General features: G+C 38.6%; 1 protein-coding gene across 5 annotated transcripts in view; it reads left to right on the forward strand.

Annotated features, from left to right (window-relative positions):
• The first annotated feature begins 9,955 nt into the window (after positions 1 to 9,955).
• TENM1 (teneurin transmembrane protein 1) overlaps positions 9,956 to 20,659 on the forward strand; it is a 448,583-nt gene continuing 437,879 nt past the window's right edge. For all 5 annotated transcript variants that reach the window (XM_036739968.1, XM_036739972.1, XM_036739969.1 and 2 more), the window contains exon 1: positions 9,956 to 10,214. In XM_036739968.1, the coding sequence (XP_036595863.1) occupies positions 9,956 to 10,214 (259 nt within the window). The remainder of the gene's footprint in view (positions 10,215 to 20,659) is intronic.

Below are 20,659 nucleotides of genomic sequence, written 5' to 3' on the forward strand. Positions count from 1 at the left end.
AGTCACTAGTGCAGAATAAATGAAAATTTTTGAATTTCACAAATGTAAAATGAAATTCAACGTTGCATTTCAAGATTTCACGTATGGAGTTCTGAGGCCTGGATGTTATCCTTTCTGGCTAATGAATGGTCATTCTTCACAATATCAACAGAGCCGTCATTTGTGAATTTGCTAGTGAATTTCTTTGAAATTGTCAGCTGTTTTTTCAATATTTAGCTATAACATATGCATTATAAGAATACTTAGGAATCATGAAACCATAGAATATTACAGCTGGAAAGTGCAGTAGAGATTCAATACAAACTGTTTCTTTTGCAGAGGTTTAAGAAGAAGAGAGAAGCAGCCATAGTATAGAAGATAGTCAGGAAGATCTGGGTTCAAATTCCTAACGTATAATGACTGTGTAACACAGGACAAACCATTTAACTTCTCCCTGTCCCAGACAACTCTCTAAGATAAACTTCAGAGAACATGCTGATCTACATCCATAAAGGAAGTTCCTCGCTGAGAGCTTCCTATTCTGAAGAAGTCAGACAACAGGACTAATAATTATAACTGATAATGTATGCAGCACTTTAAAGTCTGCCAAATATTTCATGTATGCTGTATCACTTGAGCCTCACAACAAACCATTTTTCAGATAAGGAAACTGAGGTTTAGAAATCCTATAGCTTGCACAGTGTCACATAGCTAGTAATTGTCAGTGGTGATATTTGAACTCAGAGATTCCTCATTCTAGGTCCAACACTTTCCTCTACACTGTTCTTCTGGTTTTCCAGAGTGGTTAAGTAATTTCCCCAAGGCCATGAGCTGTTTAGTAGTAGGTGCTTTCAAATGGTATCCATATGGGTTATGCTGAGGGGAGCTAATTTTTAATAGTTTTGTTGATTTTGGTCAACTTTTAAAACTGGTCATCTAAATACTTAATAAATAAATATTTAATGAATAAACTATTTTAATTAATATTTAATAAACATAGATTATATAAATACTTAATAAATGGCTTAGTAAAGCCATTTACCATGATGCCTTGAAGTATACTTGTTGGAATTACCAGAGAGGCCAAAGCTAATAAAAAAAAGATCTTTTTCAGCTTACTGGAGACTAGAGTATGACATAGCTAAAAAAGGCTGATACAAGTTACTGTTCTTTTCCCCTCCAAGGTTCTATAAATGAACTCTCCATAGCCAACATCTGAACATCAACACATAGGCCCAGGGACAAAGCAGTCCATTTTCATCTATGCTTCATGGTGTACTCTGATCCCAGGGCCTGCAATAAACCAGTCACCTTAGTCTTACAACCCTTAACCTGAGGGGTCCCCGACAGCTACTAAACTCTCATCAGTGATGGCTCCCATTCTGCCATTTCTTCATAAATCTGGATTTTAGTCAGTGTACTCTCCAGATATAAAATGATCACTGGCAGGAAGCAGAGGCATCTCTTTCCTTCTTCAGCGAGGCCAGAGTGATTTGGGTTTAAGGCATGATCCTTAAGGAAAAAATAAATCTAACCTATAAACCCCAAGATATCTTATGAAGTTTCAGTGATCAAAATTTACATTGTCGCTGATAGTGAATACAGGAAAGAGGGAGCCAGAGCTAATGTTCATAGTTAACCACACATTCTTTCCTTCCCAGCAGAAACAAATGATAAAACTCAGTTCTCCTTGTGAAACCTTTGGTTGCCAAGGATAAATAGGGACTGAGTATTTTAATAATCTTACTTTCTGATAGTATGCAGTCCTTCAGAATATCAGATGCTATCATTCGCCAGGCGTTTCTTCAGAATAAAAATTGATAAAGAATATTGCCTGTGTCAATTTAAGAAATATTTATCCACTGTTTCTTATTTGATTGTCACTCGGCAATGAAGACCAAAATAAAAAAAAAAATGTTTCTGCCCTCAAGGAATTTCCGATATACTATTTCTTGTATGTTTTACATATTTTACATGGAGACCCAACTCCATCCAGAATTCATACTTTGTACTACTTCAGGATCCATATACCCCTTCCCTCCCATTACTCTTAATGAAGTTTGGCTATACTATTTCTTGTATATAGACACACAAACCCAGCAGGAGGTTGCAGCTGCTTGTGAAAATTGATCCCTGACCAACACCATGGCAACTAAACAGTAAGCCAGCTTATGGACAGGAAGATGAGGCTCTTCCTCTACCTTTGGTAAAGAACTCAACTCTAAAGTTTATTAAGCACCTACGATATACAAACTGTGTACTAGGTATGGGGATACAAAGACCAAAATGAAAAACACTTCATCCACTCGATGAGTTTTCATCCTACTTTAGTGTGTAAGGATCCAATTCCATAGGTGACCCTAATATTTTCCAAGTATATTTTCTCAGGAACCTTTGCTACTTAAGATTTCAAGACAGCTTTCAAATCTTGACATTGTAAAAAAAGTTCTTGCATTGCTTTGTGGCCACAGCTTTTGGATAAGGCTGTTGTTTTTGTTGTTTTCTTGTTTGTCCTTCCTTCTCAAAGAGAACCATGGCATCAGGAAAGTGACTTGCAATTGAATTGTATTTAAGTGAGACAGGGCTGTGCAAAGTCACCAGCCTCACTCTCTCCTCCGGAGCCATCTGGGTCCAGTGGCCAGATATAAATCAGGACAATTGGAGGTGGCCCCAGATGTGGTGGGAGACCTTAGCCTGTTTAAGCTAAGGTCTTCCCCAGGTCTCAGTTTGTCTGGGGCAACACCTAATTCAGTGATTAAGGCTAGGCAAGAAATTAGGCAGAGAATGGCCTCTTTTACCTAGTCCAGAAAAAAAATCAGTCTGGTAGGGGAAGACCTATAGGGTTTCTGGACAAAAGAGAAACAATTTCTGTTTACATTCACTCTGAGCCAATCAGGCCCCAAACAAGGACCAAGTGGAGATTGGCCTGGGACCTATTGTTGCCCAGTCAAGGAAAGCCAGAGTGATTTGAGTTTAAGGCCTGGTCTTTAAGGGAAAAAAATCTAGCCCATAAACCCCAAGATATCTTGTGAAGTTTCAGTGATCAAAATTTATATTCCTTTGAGCAAAGCACCCACAGGTAAGGGTATGATACCCTATGTGGACATACGTGGATGAGAGTGGACATATAATAAAGAGAGTTGAACATTATGGTTTCAAGGTAAATGTGAAGTATTTTAGTTAACAAAATCCTAAACATATATGCATTTATATTATATGGGTTTCCATGTACATATATGACTTTGAGGCTAAAAAGACAAACACTTGAAGGACTCTAAGTGCTAAAAGGAAAATGTATCGTATAATAGTTTGTAGACTACCAAGGCTTGTATATTAAGGAAGAGAAAGTGAATCATTTCAACTGAAAATTAGATATTTTTTCTTGCATTATTTTTTAAAAAAAATATGTAGTTCTATTTACGTTGTTATGCCTTTGTTGTAAATTGATGGTTTTATTACTTGCATTAGTAGCAGATTATAATGCTGATAGAAAATCATTTGCCTGCTGAGTATCCCTGGCATGTACAAATATTAAACCACTGTCTGTGGTCTCTGGAAAATCATGGAGAATGAAAAAGCTACTAAAGAAAGATACTTGTTCCATTTTTCAAAAAAAAAGGGTATTAGATCCTGCTTACTATAGACCAGTGAGCTTGTCTATGATGCCTAGCAAGGTCCTAAATCATAGTATTAAAGAGATAGTTTTTGAACATACAGAAAAGGAAACAGTGGTAACAGAGAGCCAGCATGGCTTCCTCAAGAACAGCTAATGCCAGACTAGCCTTTTTTGGAAGTTATTTGACAGGATTGCTAGTTGAGAGAAATTCTGTAGGATTTACCTAAATTTTAGGAAAGCATTTGGTATTGTCTCAAATGCTTTTCTTGTAGAAGAGATGACAAGATTTAGGGTAGATGACAACACAGTTAAAGTCCCAAAAATGGGCCACGCTTTGTGGTCCTCTAGGTGATACTGAGGCCAAACAGTGTTGCAAAAGAACACCAGCTTTTTATTTTTAAGTTCTTTAGAGAAACTAGATATTTCCCAGTTTTGCAAAAGACAACCTAAAGGCGACCTTGTAGTACTTAAAAAGGATTGAGCCGTTTCAGGCATTTGGGCCGAAGTCCCTTCCTCCATAAAGAAGAATATTCGAGTAAGCGTCAAAAAACAAACAAAATAAAACAAGACAAAAGAAAATACAAGAAAGTACCTGAAATTTTCCCAATTCTCTAGCACCAAGAGAATTGAAAGAATTGGGCATACACTTCCAGATGTGGCATCTGTCCTTGTCTTCCATGCTTCAGAACATGTGCCCAGGTCCATGGTCTCCAACATAACCACTGGACTGGCAACCTGAGAGCATCAGCCTAAGTACTAGACAGCCTCCTAGCTGTCTGACCTACTGGGACCTGAGAGGTCAGGCCCAAAAAAAACACCTCCAAGGTACTTGGAGAGCAACCCCAACTGAAGGGCCAGAAGGGGCTGGGGGGGGCACTTACATACCTTCCAGTCCTGGCTGGAGAAGAACTTGAGATTAGCAATTGTTCCCAGTCAGGGAACCATATGAAGAGGTCAGGGAACTATATGCTTTTAGGGGTGCTTGAGACCCCAAAATAACAATGCACCAGGTCCTGCTTGAAAGAATTTGACTCAAGCCTTATCACAGCCAAAGAGAGACAAAGTTTATTACAGATTCACCATATTGGCTTGTCTTGAGAAATCTCACCTTTTCTGACCCTCGTTTTCACAGGCAAGTACCTTCATAGAGGCAAGATGAAACTTATATACAGGAAGATTGTGGGAGGGATCTAAGGTGGTCCTGAGGTGATGGGAAGAGGGGTTTAGGGAAAGTCTTGAGGAGGAGTCTAAGCTTGATGGGACCGGGATGAGGTCAGACTCCAGGAACCAAAAGAATTGGATTAAGGGTGGAAGCTAGCTGAAGGCTACCTGGAGATAACAGGCTAGTTTAAGGGTAACAGATTTGGGCATAGACATTTTGACAAGATCAAGGGTAGAAACTAGCCAGACAATGGAGGGCTCAGCTAGGTTACAGTAACCTAGCCCAGAGATTTGGGCCTAGCAATAATGAAAGGCTAATGGCCTCAGGCAAATGCCTCTTCCAGTGGGAAGATTAAAGGGGAGAATTCAAGGGGGCTCCCACAATCTAAACCTCATCAGAAGTGTTGAGTAATCTTTGCATTCTGCTTTGGTCAGACCATATCAGAAGCATTATAATGATGAAGTGATATAGGCCTAATGAACCCATTCAGTAATATGGGTCCAAAACTAGCTAAATGATAAAGGTCAGAGAGTAGTTACTAGTAGCTCAGTGTCAGCCTGTAATAAAGTCTCAAATGGAGTGCCCTAGAACTCTGCGATTGGCCCTGTGCTAGCTAAAGGTATACAGAACATCATTATTCAACTTGCAGATGATGTAAAGTGGGGAAAGATAGCTAACACTGGATGATAGAGTCAAGATCCAAACATATTGTATTCTGGTTCAGTATTTCTAATCTGTGGCAAAATAAAATATGATGAAATTTAATGAAGTTGAGCATAAAACCATATGTTAGTATCCAGACAGTTGACTTCATAAGCAACTTGCCTAAAAAAGATCTAGGGATTTTAGTGAACTCTACGCTAGACACTAGTCAGCAGTGTGATATGATAGCCTCCTTTACACACACACACACACACACACACACACACACACACACACACACACACCAAAAATATAGGTTGTAAGAGAGGCATAGTTTCTAGGACTGAGGAGGTGATGTCCTACAGTATGAAGACTACTATGGTAGTCTTGTATTGAACTAACATTTTGAAAGGACAGTCATAATCTGGAGAATATCCAGGGAAAAGAAATTAGAATAGTGAGTGCTCTCAAGCCCATAGTATGAGAGAATGAGTTAAAGGAATGGTGGTTATTTGGCCTGGACAAAAGAAAACTTGGGAGAATATAATACCTGTCCTCAATTATTTGAAGGCCTTTCATGAGGAAGAAAGATCAGGGCAGTGGTTAGATGTTTCAGAGAGGTAAATTTGGGTTTGATGACAGGAAAACTTTCCACCTGTTAAGAGTTGTACACTTGTGGGCAAGGTGCCTTGGGAGGGAATGAGTTTATGTTTACTAGAGGTTTCTAGCAGAGACAGGAGGAGTGCTTCCTGTATGTGGCAGTGTGGAGGCAGCATGGTGGAGTGGACAGAGCATTAGACTGAGTCAAGAAGACAGACCTGGCTTCACTGTCTGCCTCAGATGCTTCCTCATTATATTACCCTGGTCAAGCCACTTGTCTTCTCCAGGTTCTCAGTTTTTACTTATATAAAATGAGGAGGTTGGACTTGACCTCTAAGATACATTCTAGCTCTTTAGTGCTTTGATCCTACTGCCTTAGTTGGATTATTTTGGGGTATTGGTCGGACTAGATGGCAGCCGAGGCAGCTTCCAACTGAAATTCTGTGATTCCGGGAACCAAGCTGGTGGTGAAGGGTCTCAAGACTCTGATGTAAGAGGCTCAATTGAAGGAACCAGACACACTTAGTCTAAAGAAGATATAAACCAGGAGAACTTGATAGCTGTCATCAAGCATTTGAAATACTGTTGTGACTTCTTCTGCTCCACAGAACAGTAATAATAGGTGGAAAATGAAAGGGGCAAATGTAACCCTGATGTAAGGGTGAACTCCCTGTCAAAGGAAACTGTCCTGAAGTAAAATGGGCCTACCTTGGGACAAGGTGGTTTCTCTTTCTCAGGAAGCCTTCTGGCACATGCTGGATTCATCCAGGGATATTATAGAGAGCATTCTTCTTCAGGGATGTGTTGGACTGAATGGCCTGGTAGCTCCCTTCAAGCTCTGAAACTTTTTACCATTGCATTGGGACTTTATCTCAGTTTAAGGGTGGCAAGAGCCATGAGTGAACTTTGCATTTTCCAGTATATTCTGCCTTCCTTTTGAAGGGATGAAATCTGCGTAACAGAAATTCTGCTGACTCATGTCTGGCAGCTCTTTTTCTCTTACCTTGTCTAGTGTCACCGTTTCTCTTTTAAATTTGGAATGACTAACGGGTTTCTCAATTTTATTACTCACCATTTTTTCAAGTCATTCCTTCATTGTGACTCATATTCAAGTTTCCATAAAGTGACATATCGTGTGTTGATAATGTCAGTGAAAATAAATATGAACTTGTGCTTTTCCAAGTGACTATTCTGATTAATGTCCTTAATCCATGAAAATAAATGGGAGTGCTCATCAGTGACTCATTTCACATGCTTTCCCAATCCAGTGAGTCTTCAGAATCAATTGAGATTTTGAAAGTGGCAAAGTCGATGACAATGCTGCCCAAGCTCAGAGTCCTGCCTCCTCCTCCCATACTCAGCTTTTGGTAACTTCAGAGGAGGAAGTCTCTAGGGGAATAGAGAAAGTTAAGAATCCAGGCCTGTACAAATTTTTGTTTCTTACATCTTCAAGCTGACAGGTACCTTGGCATGTTGCTGTGGCAACATCCCCATATTTAGATGAAATATGATAAAGTGTGAAATGAAGAGGAATACATAATATCCGATAGCAGTCTGCTGAATCTATAATATTTGGACTGAGTCAAATGGCCTAATCCTCCTCTCTTTGGGGCAAGGAAAACTAAGGTTTTGCATTAATACAAGTGGGGATGATGCCAACCTAGTAAATGGTGCAGAGGTAGTATGACATAGCAGATAGGGGTGCTTGACTTGGTGTCAGGAAGACAGATTTGAACCTCACCCCAGACACATCTTAGCTGTGTGGCCCTGGGCAAGTCACGTAATCTCTCTTTACCAATCTGCAAAATGGGGGCCATAATCACACCTGCTTCACAGATTTGTTGTGAAGATCCAGTGAGATACTGTATGTAAAGTACTTTGCAAAGCTTAAGTGGTCTGGAAATATATTTATTGTTATTATTTTCTCTAAAGATTAAAAAACTTCTAGAGAATTAAAAATGACGTCTAAGAAGATTCTAGACAGAAATCACAAAGTGGCTTAAGATATGATACCCTACAGTTCTGAGAGAGTTGGCCTCAAATATTTCATCAGACAGTGTTCTGGGCACATAGTTGATCTTCCATTCATATCAGCGTTCTTCTTCAAATGCGTGAAGTCTGGATTCAGTCAAAGGGCCATACTTGAGGGCCTAGAGGGCCACACGTGGCCTGAAGGCTGAAGGTTCCTCACCCCTGATAAACTCCTTTTTTGGAGGCAATTGGAGTTAAGTGACTTGCCCAACATCACACAGCTAGCGTTAAGTGTCTGAGGTTCAATTTGGACTCAGGTCCTCCTGAGTCCAGGGCCAGTGCTCTATCTACTACGCCACCTAGCTGCCCCATGATAAACTCTTTTTAACTAAAAGGTATGGCCTATCTGCCTTCATTCTGGGAAAATCTCATACACCATACTGCACCCTTGGATTACTTTATCTGACTCTTACGAAGATATTTTAGATGCTGTGTATGGGCATATAGTCGCTCTTCATTAACTTATTACATGCTTTTAAAACATTTTCCTTCAGTTCTGACACAATGCCATAATCTAATGCAGAATTCTGGTTTGCAAGACAGAGATCCTTATCTTTCTATGGTGCACTGGTAGGTCTTTGTTCAAGGACTGGCAAAGAGCAAGGCCCGTGTGAACAAATACATAATCTAGTAGAACCAATACTGCGCTCAGAAATAATGAGACCTGAGTTCCAGACCTGGCTCTTCCATAACTAGATGGTGCTAATGTGGACAAATCCCTTCCCTTCTCCATGTTTCCATCTTTATCAAATGATTTGGGGTAGATCTTAGAGTTTTGAATAGGGAGAAGGGAAGGGTCCAGAACATGCCCTACTGAGGAGTAGCAGAGAACCCTTCCAGGTTTTTATGTGTGGATACATAAGGACTTAAGATCTTCAGAATCTACTGGAAAATAGACATGCTGTGTATTCTGAACTTGGGTTAGATTAAACATTTTAGGAAAATCTGCATTGGAAAAAGTCATTTGACTGAGTGAAATGGTGTTATCCTCATTTCCCAGGGGCAAGGAAAGTGATGCTTTCTTAAATTTTCACATCAGGATAAGTGGGAATGGTGGTAAATGGGGCAGAGGCAGCATGCCATCCTGGATAGGTACTGGATTTGGTGTCAGGAAGATGGGTTTGAATATGTTTTAGCTTATGTGATGGTAGACAAGTGACTTTGCCTCACTGGCACAGTGAATGGAGCACTGGGCTTGGAAACAAGAGTTTGAATGTGGCCTCAGATGTTTCCTAGCTATGTGACCTGGGCAAGTCACTGAACCCTGTTTGCCTCAGTTTCCTCATCTGTAAAATGAGCTGGAGAAGGAAATGGCAGACCACTCCAGTATCTTTGCCAAGAAAATCCCAAATGGGGTCACAAAGAATCAGACATGACTGAGTAGCAAAAGGAGCTCATCTTTAAAATGGGGATATTTTCCTTTCAATAAAGGCAACTAAAAACATATAGATGTTTTCTTCTCAATACAATTTGAATTGTTTTGGCCAATTAGAATTCTATCTCTTGACTTAGCAATGTGTATGTAACATTTTAACTATCCTCTTAAACACTCTTTAAGCATATACTTGGCCCACCCCAAAGAAAGGCCCTTTAAGTATTTTTCCAGTGCTTTCTTTCTGTGTATTTCATTGCATTTGCATCACCAGTTCTCAGTCCAGTAGTAAAGCTATTTTAGGGATACTTTTTTTCCTAGAACCTACTAAGAATCATGAGGACCATAAATGTAAATGACAAGCACAAAATAAGTAACCACATTCAAGGGACAGTAGTCAAACTTCTAATTTTTCAAAAGCACAGTTGCTGACAGTGGGGAAATGTTTTCATGAGGGTATGGAAAAGTGAGACTAGAAAGGAGACTTTTGTGCTATCATCTCATATACTGAATTTTTTCTCTTAATGCATTGTTTTTTTTCTTTGTTTTAGAGATGGAATTCTGTGAGACTCCCCACATTCTGTGCTCAGGCTACCAGACAGACATGCACAGTGTATCTCAGCATGGCTACCAGTTAGAGATGGGCTCTGATGTGGATACAGAGACAGAAGGTGGCACCTCTCCTGACCATGCCTTGAGGATGTGGATGAGGGGAATGAAATCAGAACACAGTTCGTGTCTATCAAGTCGGGCTAACTCCGCATTGTCCTTGACTGACACAGACCACGAAAGGAAGTCTGATGGAGAGACTGGTAAGCATACCCATTATATAATTCTTAAAAACCAGATAGAATGCTACAGTGATCTTTTCTTTGTTTACTTACTGCGTCTACCTATCAATATGTAAAATGGAAGCACAAAGTGGCAAGATCCCATGTATGTGACATAATATCTTTGGTACCACATGCCTTTCTTCGCCTTAATATCTGGCACAGTACTATCCCTTTCCTGTTAGAAAGCACAGTCACCTCTCTTGTACATCTCTTAGCATTGGCCTTTCATTGTCTCCTATCTTTAGGGTGAAACATTTATATCAAAATATCTATTGGGGCCTTTTGGCTTTGGTAATCAATACATGAATAATAAGTAATTTTTATAGCATAGTCTTTTCGTATTTTTTAATGTTCATATCAACCTGTTGAGCATATGTAGATTGATATAAATTAACCAGCTTAAAATGAATTGTTTTTTTTTATAAAATAGTAATAGGTAGGAAAATAATGGTACTTACTTGCTAAAGAATGGATACAAATACTAATATCATTAAATCATAATTATTTCATACTCTTTAAAATGACATCATCTATTTTTAATTCTGATTTTATTTTTTTTTTGTAGTACTCTAATGTTACCTCAAAATAGAAATCTTTCATAGAAAAGATCTTAACATTTCAAATCCTGTCTTTCGCCATCAGTTAATGTCTTTGTCATTTGGGAGCCTATCACCGTGTCCACAGGGCCTAAGGTTGAATTCATCTCTTGGAATCTTAGTGACCAAGTAGCCATTGCCAAGAGGAAATGAGGTTCGATGATAGCTTTATCCCTCTCGGTTTTCTGCTTTGTCCTCCACTGCCTCAAATCTCTGCAAGATACTGGAGGGAAAAGCTGCAAAACCTTGTTTATTCCTTGATTAGCATGCCATTTTTCAAACTTATATATCTAATTATATATACGTATACACACACACAGACACATATGGTTAGCTGTACTAGCTCTCCCCATCCAGCTGCTCTCCCCATTTTTGTTTTCTTCGGTGTCTTTTCTATGTCCTCATGCAGCACATCAGGGATGATGATGTCAGGATCTAGTTTTGGTGGTTCCACTGTAATTGATGCAGAAAAGACTTACTGAAATCTTGACAGATGTTTTCTATTATTCATCTGTTTTTTTCCTGCTCCCGCTTTGATCCCCAAATGCACATGGCATCATGATGATACTTAGGTGATCCTCTTACCAAACTTTCCATAAACTTGCATTTTGTTCCACTGCTCCTCACTATTTTATGAGGCAATACTGTATGTAACTTTCCACCATTTTCTTCCACAAGATTTTTGCAAACAAAGTTTATGTTCTAAGCTAGTGTTTCCCTTACATGACATTCTGTCTGCTTAGCAAGATCATCAGCTATTGCCAGACTGATAGCTGTTCCTAAGCCCTCTTGGTCTCCTAACATGAGGCAATTGTTTTAGATCAGTTAACTTAAGAAATGATAATAGTCTGTGTCAATATCTTTTAGAATATATTTCCCATTTTTAAAATGTGATTGAATAGAATAAGTTAGAGTAGCTTCATCACAGCACAGCCTATCTTTTCATTTTTCATTTCCTAACCCAGTATTCATTTTCTCTTTGGGCTAACTGTTCATTGGTCTGACTATTCCAGGCAACTAATTTAGAAATGACTCCCAAATCAGTAGCCCTTGGTTGCTTGTCTGTTAGAATATAATCAGTTTCATCTTCAGTGATATGTAGTGCTTGCTGTGTCCACCAGACATTTATAAAATGCTTATTGTGAGCCCTGCAATATGAGATAACTAATTGTCTCATGAAAAGATATATCTTCGTGTCCTGGGGTGCAAAATTAAAAAAAAAACTCTATCAACTCATCTATTTGTTTCTTCAAAGAGAATCTGTGAGTCACCCTTCCATTTATCTACATCGTCTTTTTGTCTTCTGGATTCAGTTATAGTGACAGTGTCAGTGCTGGTATGATTCAGTTGGTCCAGTCTTTATGTCAACTTTTTAGCAATTGAACAAGAATCTCATTTTTACACTATCAGGACAAGTTAATATTTATCGATGGTCTAAATTTTTTTATTCTTAGCATCTCTTTTGTACCATTCTGGTACATTCATTGTAGAAACAAAAGGAAGCTATATAGGACTGAGAACTACTTAGCATTTTTCTTTTTTTCATGAATTAACCTAGACAAAGAATTCATCATCTCTTGAGCAGCCTACCGACGATGAGCTTCTCTGTACTTCGCTAGATTAATCTACAGAGAGCAGCTAGAATTTGTCACCCGGACAGTAATCAAAGCTTTCTTAGTAAGATAGAACTTGCTAGATTCTCTGCTCTGCTGACATAGCCTTCGAGAAACCATGGTCACCTCTTTGCCACACTGAGACACTGAAGGAGCAGTTGTGTATAGGGCTCCCATTGAAGACTCCCTGAAATATTTTTAAGAATGATTGCATGGTGTAGTGCAGGGGTTTGCACGCTACAGCCAGCAGTTCCATGTCCACTGCTGACCCTTGGTAGAAAGGGCATATTATTTAGAGTTCAAAGGTCTGGACTCATGTGCTGGTTCTGACATAAGCTTCAGTGGGATTTGAGACAGGTCATTTAACCTCTCTGAGTCTCAGAAGAGTCTTTTCCCTGAATTTAGGTAGATTTTAGAACTTCAGCCTTCCCAGGATAGCCTGGGTTAGGCATTCAACTTCATTTTCCCATAACTTTGGTTGGAAAGATCTATTCCTGCTATTTAATTAACTGGGCAGACCTTTCAAAACACATGCAATATTGATATTCCCTCATCAGATCTATTTGCTTGTTCTATACTCTGGGGCATTAAAATAACTGACCCTCAATATCAGCACTCCCCAACTTAGTGTGTCAAAAATATCAGGTGCCAGAAGAAGCCATGGATTTCTAGACCTCCATGGGAGCATTATTCATTCTCAAAGCCGAGGATTTTCTCAACGCATTCTTTCTGGCTGTTGATTTTCAGCAACTTCTTTCTTTTGAAAAAATTTAGATTTTAGTTATTTTTTAAAATTAAATTTTATTTTCAAAAGAAAATCTTTCTTTTCTCCCTCCCACCTTCCCACTCTCAACTACCTTCCCATGTTAAGAAAGCAAGAAAAACAAAAACACTGTTACAAATATGTATAGTCAAGCAAAATAAATGACTACGCTGGCCACATCCATAAAAATACGTCTCAACTATATATTTGACTTGGGTTAGAGCACAGACATGGGTTCAAGGATTTATAGGAAATTGGTACTAAAGCTAGTATAAGCATGAGATTTATTATATGTGGCACAGAAAGCAGGCAAAACAAATTCTACATGTATGCTATATGGCGACACAGGCAAATAGGGGTTTGGCCCCATAGGTGCAAAGAAACTCATCTAGCTCAGGGGATGTGAGATGGATATGGTAGTAAAGATTTTGGTGGGAGGATTCACTTAGAGTGGGGTCTCAGTGAGGAAGTTTATACCTTAAAAATGGGCTTGGTTGATGTTAGGTTTTTGATACCAGAGTGGGGAGGGGGGGGCATTCCAAATCAGACCCAGATGTGGTAGGGAAATTCTCTGGGTCACTTATTAGTACCAGACTAGGGTAGGGGGAATTTCCTTACTGGGACTAGAAATTAGGGGAGGATTCGAGTTGGTAATCAGAGGTCCTAGGAGTAGGTATGGCTCCCATCCACTGCATTTGGCCAGAAGTCTTTATCAAATCAGAAGCCAGAATCATTTACATGTCTGACACAGGGTCAGAATGAGTCAGGACAGTGGAAAAGTACAGGTTGTTTCTCATTGCTTATATGTTTGTGGTCATTAGGACCACTTAGCCTAAGTAATTCTATATTGGAGTCTTATCATCTAAAACTGTAACATCAGACAATATATTTCAAAATCACTATTAGCACAGTCTCAGACTGTACTTCGAGTCTATTGCCTGCCTACTGAAGGATGGGTGGCATGTTTGATTAGGAGTCCTCTGAAATTGTGGTTGACCATTGTGTTGATAAGAGTTCCTGAATCTTTCAAAATTGATTGTCTTGTTATTCTTGTATTGTGTTGTCTTGTTATTCTTGTATTGTGTTGTCTTGTTATTGTATAAACTGTGCTCTTGATTCACCCTACCTTGTGTCAGTTCATACAGGTCTTCCCGGGTCTTTATGAAACTGTCCCCATCATTTCTTATAGTACAGTAGTACTCTATCACATACACATACTTGTTCACCCATTCACCAATTGATGGACACCGTCTTAGTTTATGATTGTTTGCCAACACAAAAGAACTGTTACAAATATTTTGGTTACAAATATCAGTTCTTCTCTTTAATCTCTTTGAGGTATAGACCTGGTAAGGTCTTGCTGGGGGCATAGTTCTAAATTGCTTTCCATAATGGTTGAGCCTGTTCACAGCTTTACCAACAATGCATTTCCTTCTCATTTGGATTGTTTTATTATACATTACGCTCCTTCACATATTCTCTGGTCTAGCAAAACCATCCTTCTCTATACATAACATTTTATTTCCCATTCTGTACCGCTGCACTGACTGTACCCCACGCCTGGAATGCACTTCCTCCTCACCTCTCTACCTTTTGGAATCCATGATCTCCTTCTGAGCTCAGCTCCAGTTCCACCTCTACATAACATAGGCCTTTACTGAGTCTCCCCGGTTGTTAGTGCCTTCCCTCTCTCAATTTTACCGTGTATTGATTCACATTTATGTCGAATTGAATTTTTTCTCTATTTGAAATGATTCTTTAAATAGAATGTAAGTTCCCTCGAAGACAAGGGTTCATCTTTGTCTTTGTATCCCTGGTACCTAGCACAGTGCTTGGCATATAAGGGAGGGAGGTACTTAAGAAATGCTAGATGAATGCATTTTAACTCCGATAAATGGGAATGCCACACCATAGGAACCACTAAGTCCCAAATGAGATTAGTGAATGCATATTATTAGTTAACATTAATTCATAATATTAATTAATATTATTCAATTAATTAACTGTATTCAGGGTTGTGCTGGAGCCAACTCTAACCAGTTTAAGAGAGCCAGTTGTTAAATTTTCATCGTAAGCATTTACACGTCAGAAATTTACAATCACTACAAGTCAGGCTAGATTTATTGTTTCGTTTATTGTCTTAACTTAAAGTCTTAATAATGTAGATGAAATTTAAAAGTGTTTGTGCATGCCTTCTCTCCTCCACCCTCCCCCCACCCATCCTGCAGTCCCATCCAGGTTGTTAAACATCCAGGCCCATATCTGCCTACATTTTGCTTTGGAAATTCCAGCCATCTAGCTGATGGTTGATCTCTCTGTCACAATCTAATCTAGCCCGTAGCTGAGTTATCTCTTTTCCTATAGTCCCCTATAAATATAGTCTTCCTGGTTATACTTAAGGAAATTGTTCTTTGTGACATATTTTATATATCTAAAGTTAACCATTTTCAAAAATAAAGGTGGATTTCATTTTAGGCGACAGATGTGTTGATAAGGACATAGGACCCTAGATTTAGAGCTGGGAGGAATCTCAGAGGTCATATAGTCCAAACTACCCCCACTTCAACACATATATTTTATAGATTTTTTTCAAAAATGAAGCCATGTTTTAAATGCTAAATATGGGGAGAAAATTATTTATAGAAAACTTTTAAAAAATGAAACCCAGATGAATTTTGAAAGTTTTGATTTTTGTGTGGTGTGTTTTTTGAAGAGGCAGCATGGCATAGTGGATGGAGTACTGAGGATGAGTTGGAGAGACTTGCTAGAAACTGTCCTCTGACCCCTCCTGGCTTTATGACCCTGGACTTGTCCTCTGTGTTTCAGACAGATTCCTAAAGCTCAAGAATTTCCTGGCCTGAGGAAATCATACTGAAACTTATATGAATGCCCTTCCCTGGGCCTGTGGCATAATGAAACAATCCATCCTTCATCAATATAACTAAACTCACTATTTTATTTGTTGTAACTTTTCGATGCATGTCCTTATGTGACTATGTGTTTTGAAAGGAGGATTCTCTTTCTCATTGCTTTCATCTTTAATTACACAAGTTTCTATGCTTCTGAAGCCTTCTATTTTATTTCTACATCTTATATCGTTTCCATCCAAGATGTTTCTTAGGTGCTGCTGGAAATTCATAAGTCCATACTTCATATTGCTTCAACTTGGAGATTTTCATTTGTGTTGAATTTCCCTAGAGGTCCCATCACAATCAATATTAAATGGGTTTAATCTCCTCTTTCTATTTCTTTCATTTTAAATGTAGAATGTGGAGAACATGATACAGAATGGGTGTATTCATGGGTATACATACTCACAGATGTGAGGTTTGGGGGCATCTTTTAAGAAACAAAATCTATGTCTGTGCTCTTCAGTTACCTAATTAAGAAGCAGTCAGACAAATTTGTTTTACAGCTATTGATTTAGTTCACCTTAAACAATTACAGGGTTAATTCTTACCTGTAACAAGTCTAGCATGTACCTTTAAAAGGTGATTTCTTATCCAAATTAACTCTTTGGAATAATGTAAATAGATGAATTCACAGAGCACAGACTGTCGCTACTGGAAGGAACTTCAGAGATCACCTAATCTAACACCTTCATTTTTCTCATTTCACATGAGGGTAAACTGAGATACTGAGCAATTAAGCGGCTTCACCAGGGTCACACCACTGTTAAGTGGCAAAAAATTCAATAAAATGGAGATAGGAGGATAAGGAACTCTTCATATCCTGGCAGCCATTTATAATCCTCTTCAGCCTTTTTGTTCTCCAGGCTGAATTATCCAATTTGTTCATTTATACACTGAGTACTGTGACAAACTTGTGCTATAAAAACACCAACAACAGAGAATCATAGGATCCATGCCATAGAGGGGGCCATCAAGGGTCATCTTGCCTATAACTCCACCTCCAGGCTGGCATACATGAAAACCATCCCAGTAATACCATCATCCTGGCCTTCTCTTAAAATCCACCTTCTTTAATGTCTCTCAACACTTAGGAGTTGAAAAATCACACATCAATCAACAAGCTTTTATTAAGTACCTACTGTTTGCCAGCAAAATGCAGTGCTGAGATATAAAAACAAATAAATGAGTCCCTCCATCAAGAAATTTTAATTACATAAGGAAAATACATGTATACATATAAGAAGATGAAGTATATACAAAATAAACATGGTAACTTTTGGAGGAGGGCAGTATCCACAGGGTTGGGGGCAGGGGGTGAATGGTGAGGGAGCGTTATGAAAGGCCTCATTGGCAGCTCTGGGTTGGAAGTTCCAGGGCTGGATTTTGAGTCGCAGATCTGCTACATGTCGTCTTTGTGACCCTAGGCAAGTCAAGGAATCTTCCTGAGCCTTAGGCAACTCTGTGCAGTGAGGATTTGATTGGAAGAGATTATGACAAGCCATTTTATTGGACTAAATAAAATGAAATTGAATAGGGATAAAAATGTAAAGTCCTTCCCTTCTGTGTCCCTTTTTTTTAAACCAGATAAGTGAGACTTGGCTAAATGATCATTTCAGAAGCTGTCTGCGTTTTTGGATTTGGGGTTTGTTGTTGTTGTTGTTTTTTTGTAAACTATAAGGTAAAGTAGAGGGAGGCCACAATGTGATGATGTTTTAGACAGAAAAGCTAGAGTAATCTTGGGCTACATTGAGAGTCATGGCTTCCTGGAAATTGATGTTAGTCTTCCAGCCAAGCTGACTACCTAAATAAGATAAGATGACCCAGATCCCACATATCTACTCCAATGAAATTCTGAGTTTACACCAGAACAAACAGTGGTCAAGAAATCCAGTGAGAAACTACAGTTAGTGATTTCTTCTACCCTAGAGCTGCACAAGAGATCTGCCCGAAGCCTGAGGGGAGAAAGGGAGCCAACCAGTAAAGCCAGTTACAGTACAGAGTAGCTTCCCAATTCTCCTGGAGATGGCCAGGGACAAATGTAATTGGCAAAGCTTTGTATCTGAAAGCAGGAAGAATATAGGACTTCACTAAGTCCCAGAGTGTGATCTTGGGAAGTGTCAGAATGGCAGCAGTAGGCAGTGACCAGCACTGTGCTCAGACTGGGACACCATGGTGTGATAGGCCCTGAGATGTCAGAGAGGACCTACAAGATCTAGATCTCTGAGCCTCAAAGATCCAGAGGTGCCTAACCCTGAGAGATGGAGGTCATTTCTAGAACCAAGGCAAGCCAGTGTGAAACCATGAAAGGTCAACTGCCACATTCAGAAGTACAACAAGATACAGAGCCTAGCTCTAGCACAAGGCCTTAATTCAAGAACTGAATTGAAGCAATGAATAAATCAAAAAACACATTGACCAGTATCAGAAGTTATTTCTGCTTTAGAGATCCCAAGAAAGAAAGAGCGAGTAACTCTGTAGTAACTCCAAACAGAAATATAAAGGAAACAGTGGTCTTTACACAAGGACTATATATGACTTTCCATGAATTATTTAAATGGAGTTTATATGAATAAGTAGAAGAAATAGAGATTAAAAAATGAAAAAGAATTGGAAGGAGAATAAATACCTTAAAAGAGGAAGTGGTAATCATTATTCAAGAAATGGACTGCCTGAAAACTAGAATAGACCAAACAGAAATCAATGATTCCATGGAAGAGCAAGAAATATTAAAATAAAATCAAAAGATTGAGAAAATAGAAGAAAATCTAAGAAATTGACTAACCAGGCAAACAAAGGAGATATAACTTAGGAATCGTTGGACTCCCCAGAAATTATGCTAAAAAAACAATCAAGGGCACCATTTTAAGAAATCACAAATGAGAACTGCCCAGGTCAATTTGAACTAGAGGGAAAAGTAATGACAAAAAGGCTTTTCGGATCATCTTCTTAAAGAACCTCAAAAGGAAAAGGCCCAGGAATATTGGCCAAAATCAAAAGCTCTCATGTCAAAGAAAAAATACTATAAACATTTAGGGAAAAAATGTAATTCCAGTAGTAAAAAACCACAATCAGTATCTCACAAGACCTTTTAGCTTTTACTATAATCAAGAGGAGATATTAGATAACAATTGCCAAAAGGAGAAAGATATATAGGCTTACAACAAAGAATAACTTACCATGCAAATCTAAATATCCTGCAGGGTTAAAATGGACTCTTAATGGAATAGATTAAATTTTAGGCATCCCTGATGAAAACGCCACAGCTGAGTAAGAAATTTGAAATAGAAATATAAAAATCCAGAAACATCTGGAGGGTAAATATATTTGAAAAATTGGAAGGAGCTATGAGATGATGTGCTAACATTCTAATGAGAGAGAAGAAACAAGTGTCCCTTTAGAATCTTAATGTTTTTGAAGTGTATTGAAATAGATGAATAATAAAAACAGAGGTCCTGGGAATAGATTGGTTTTGATTTGTGGGCTGGAAGAGGCAAGAGAGAAGGAAGATTAAAAGCAGGATTACACTAATGTAGAAATGAGGGAAAAATAGGTGGAACCTATTTCTCATAATTTGGGGTATATGAGAAGATAATATAAACATGGAGGAAGGGGAAGGAAAAGCAGGAATCAGACGTTCCCTACAGTTAAATGAACAAAGTGCATGTGTTGAACATGCGCAAAGTTTGGTGTCAAAATATGCGAAAGAACTCAATAGGAAAGCAACTGAGCTGGCGTTGGGGTAAAGAGAGAGGATAATTCCAGGTAAGGAATAATCAGAAGCAAAGCAAGCTTCCTGATCCTAAATGTAGGGGGAATTGAAAGTGGTAGAAGCAAATTGCTAGAATTTAAGGGGGTATCTTAAATCACCTCTTAGGTAATTGGGAAATGGCTTATCCAAATATGTATATTCTAGAATATTCTAGATTGTAAGAAATGACAAAAGACACTATTTCACAAAATTCTAAGTAGTATGGAGTGAAGTGAGCAGAACCAGTTTATACAGGGAGAGAGCAATATTCTAAAGAAAAACAACTTTAAAAGACTAAAGAAATCTGAAGAGTATAATAGCCAACCATGTCTCCAGGACACCTATGATGAAGCATGTTACCCACCCCTTGGCAAAGAAGTGATGAATACAAGGTGTAGAAAGGGATATATTTTTGGATATGGCTACTATTATCTTTCATTTTCTTAATTGCTTATTTGTTATGAGGTGTTCCCCCCTTTTTCGTATTGCTTACTTGGGAGGAGAGGGGAGGCCAGGGTTTTTTAGAAATAGCAATGTCAAGAAAAAGAGGGCCATTATAATATGTTTTGAATGCACAGAAGAGAACAGAACCAAATATGGACAAGTCTGGACAGTTTTGAATGCAAGATATATCATATTATTATTAATTTTTAAAACCAAGTACTATGAAATGGAGATTGACAGTTTCATATATAATTCTTTTTTGCATGCTGCATATATGGAAATGGTCTTTTTCTAGTTCAAGTTCAGAATAAAAAGAAACATTTAAGAAGAATTAAAAAAAACTAAGGA

This window comes from Trichosurus vulpecula, chromosome X (genome assembly GCF_011100635.1).
Source record: "Trichosurus vulpecula isolate mTriVul1 chromosome X, mTriVul1.pri, whole genome shotgun sequence".
NCBI classification, from domain to species: Eukaryota; Metazoa; Chordata; class Mammalia; order Diprotodontia; family Phalangeridae; genus Trichosurus; species Trichosurus vulpecula.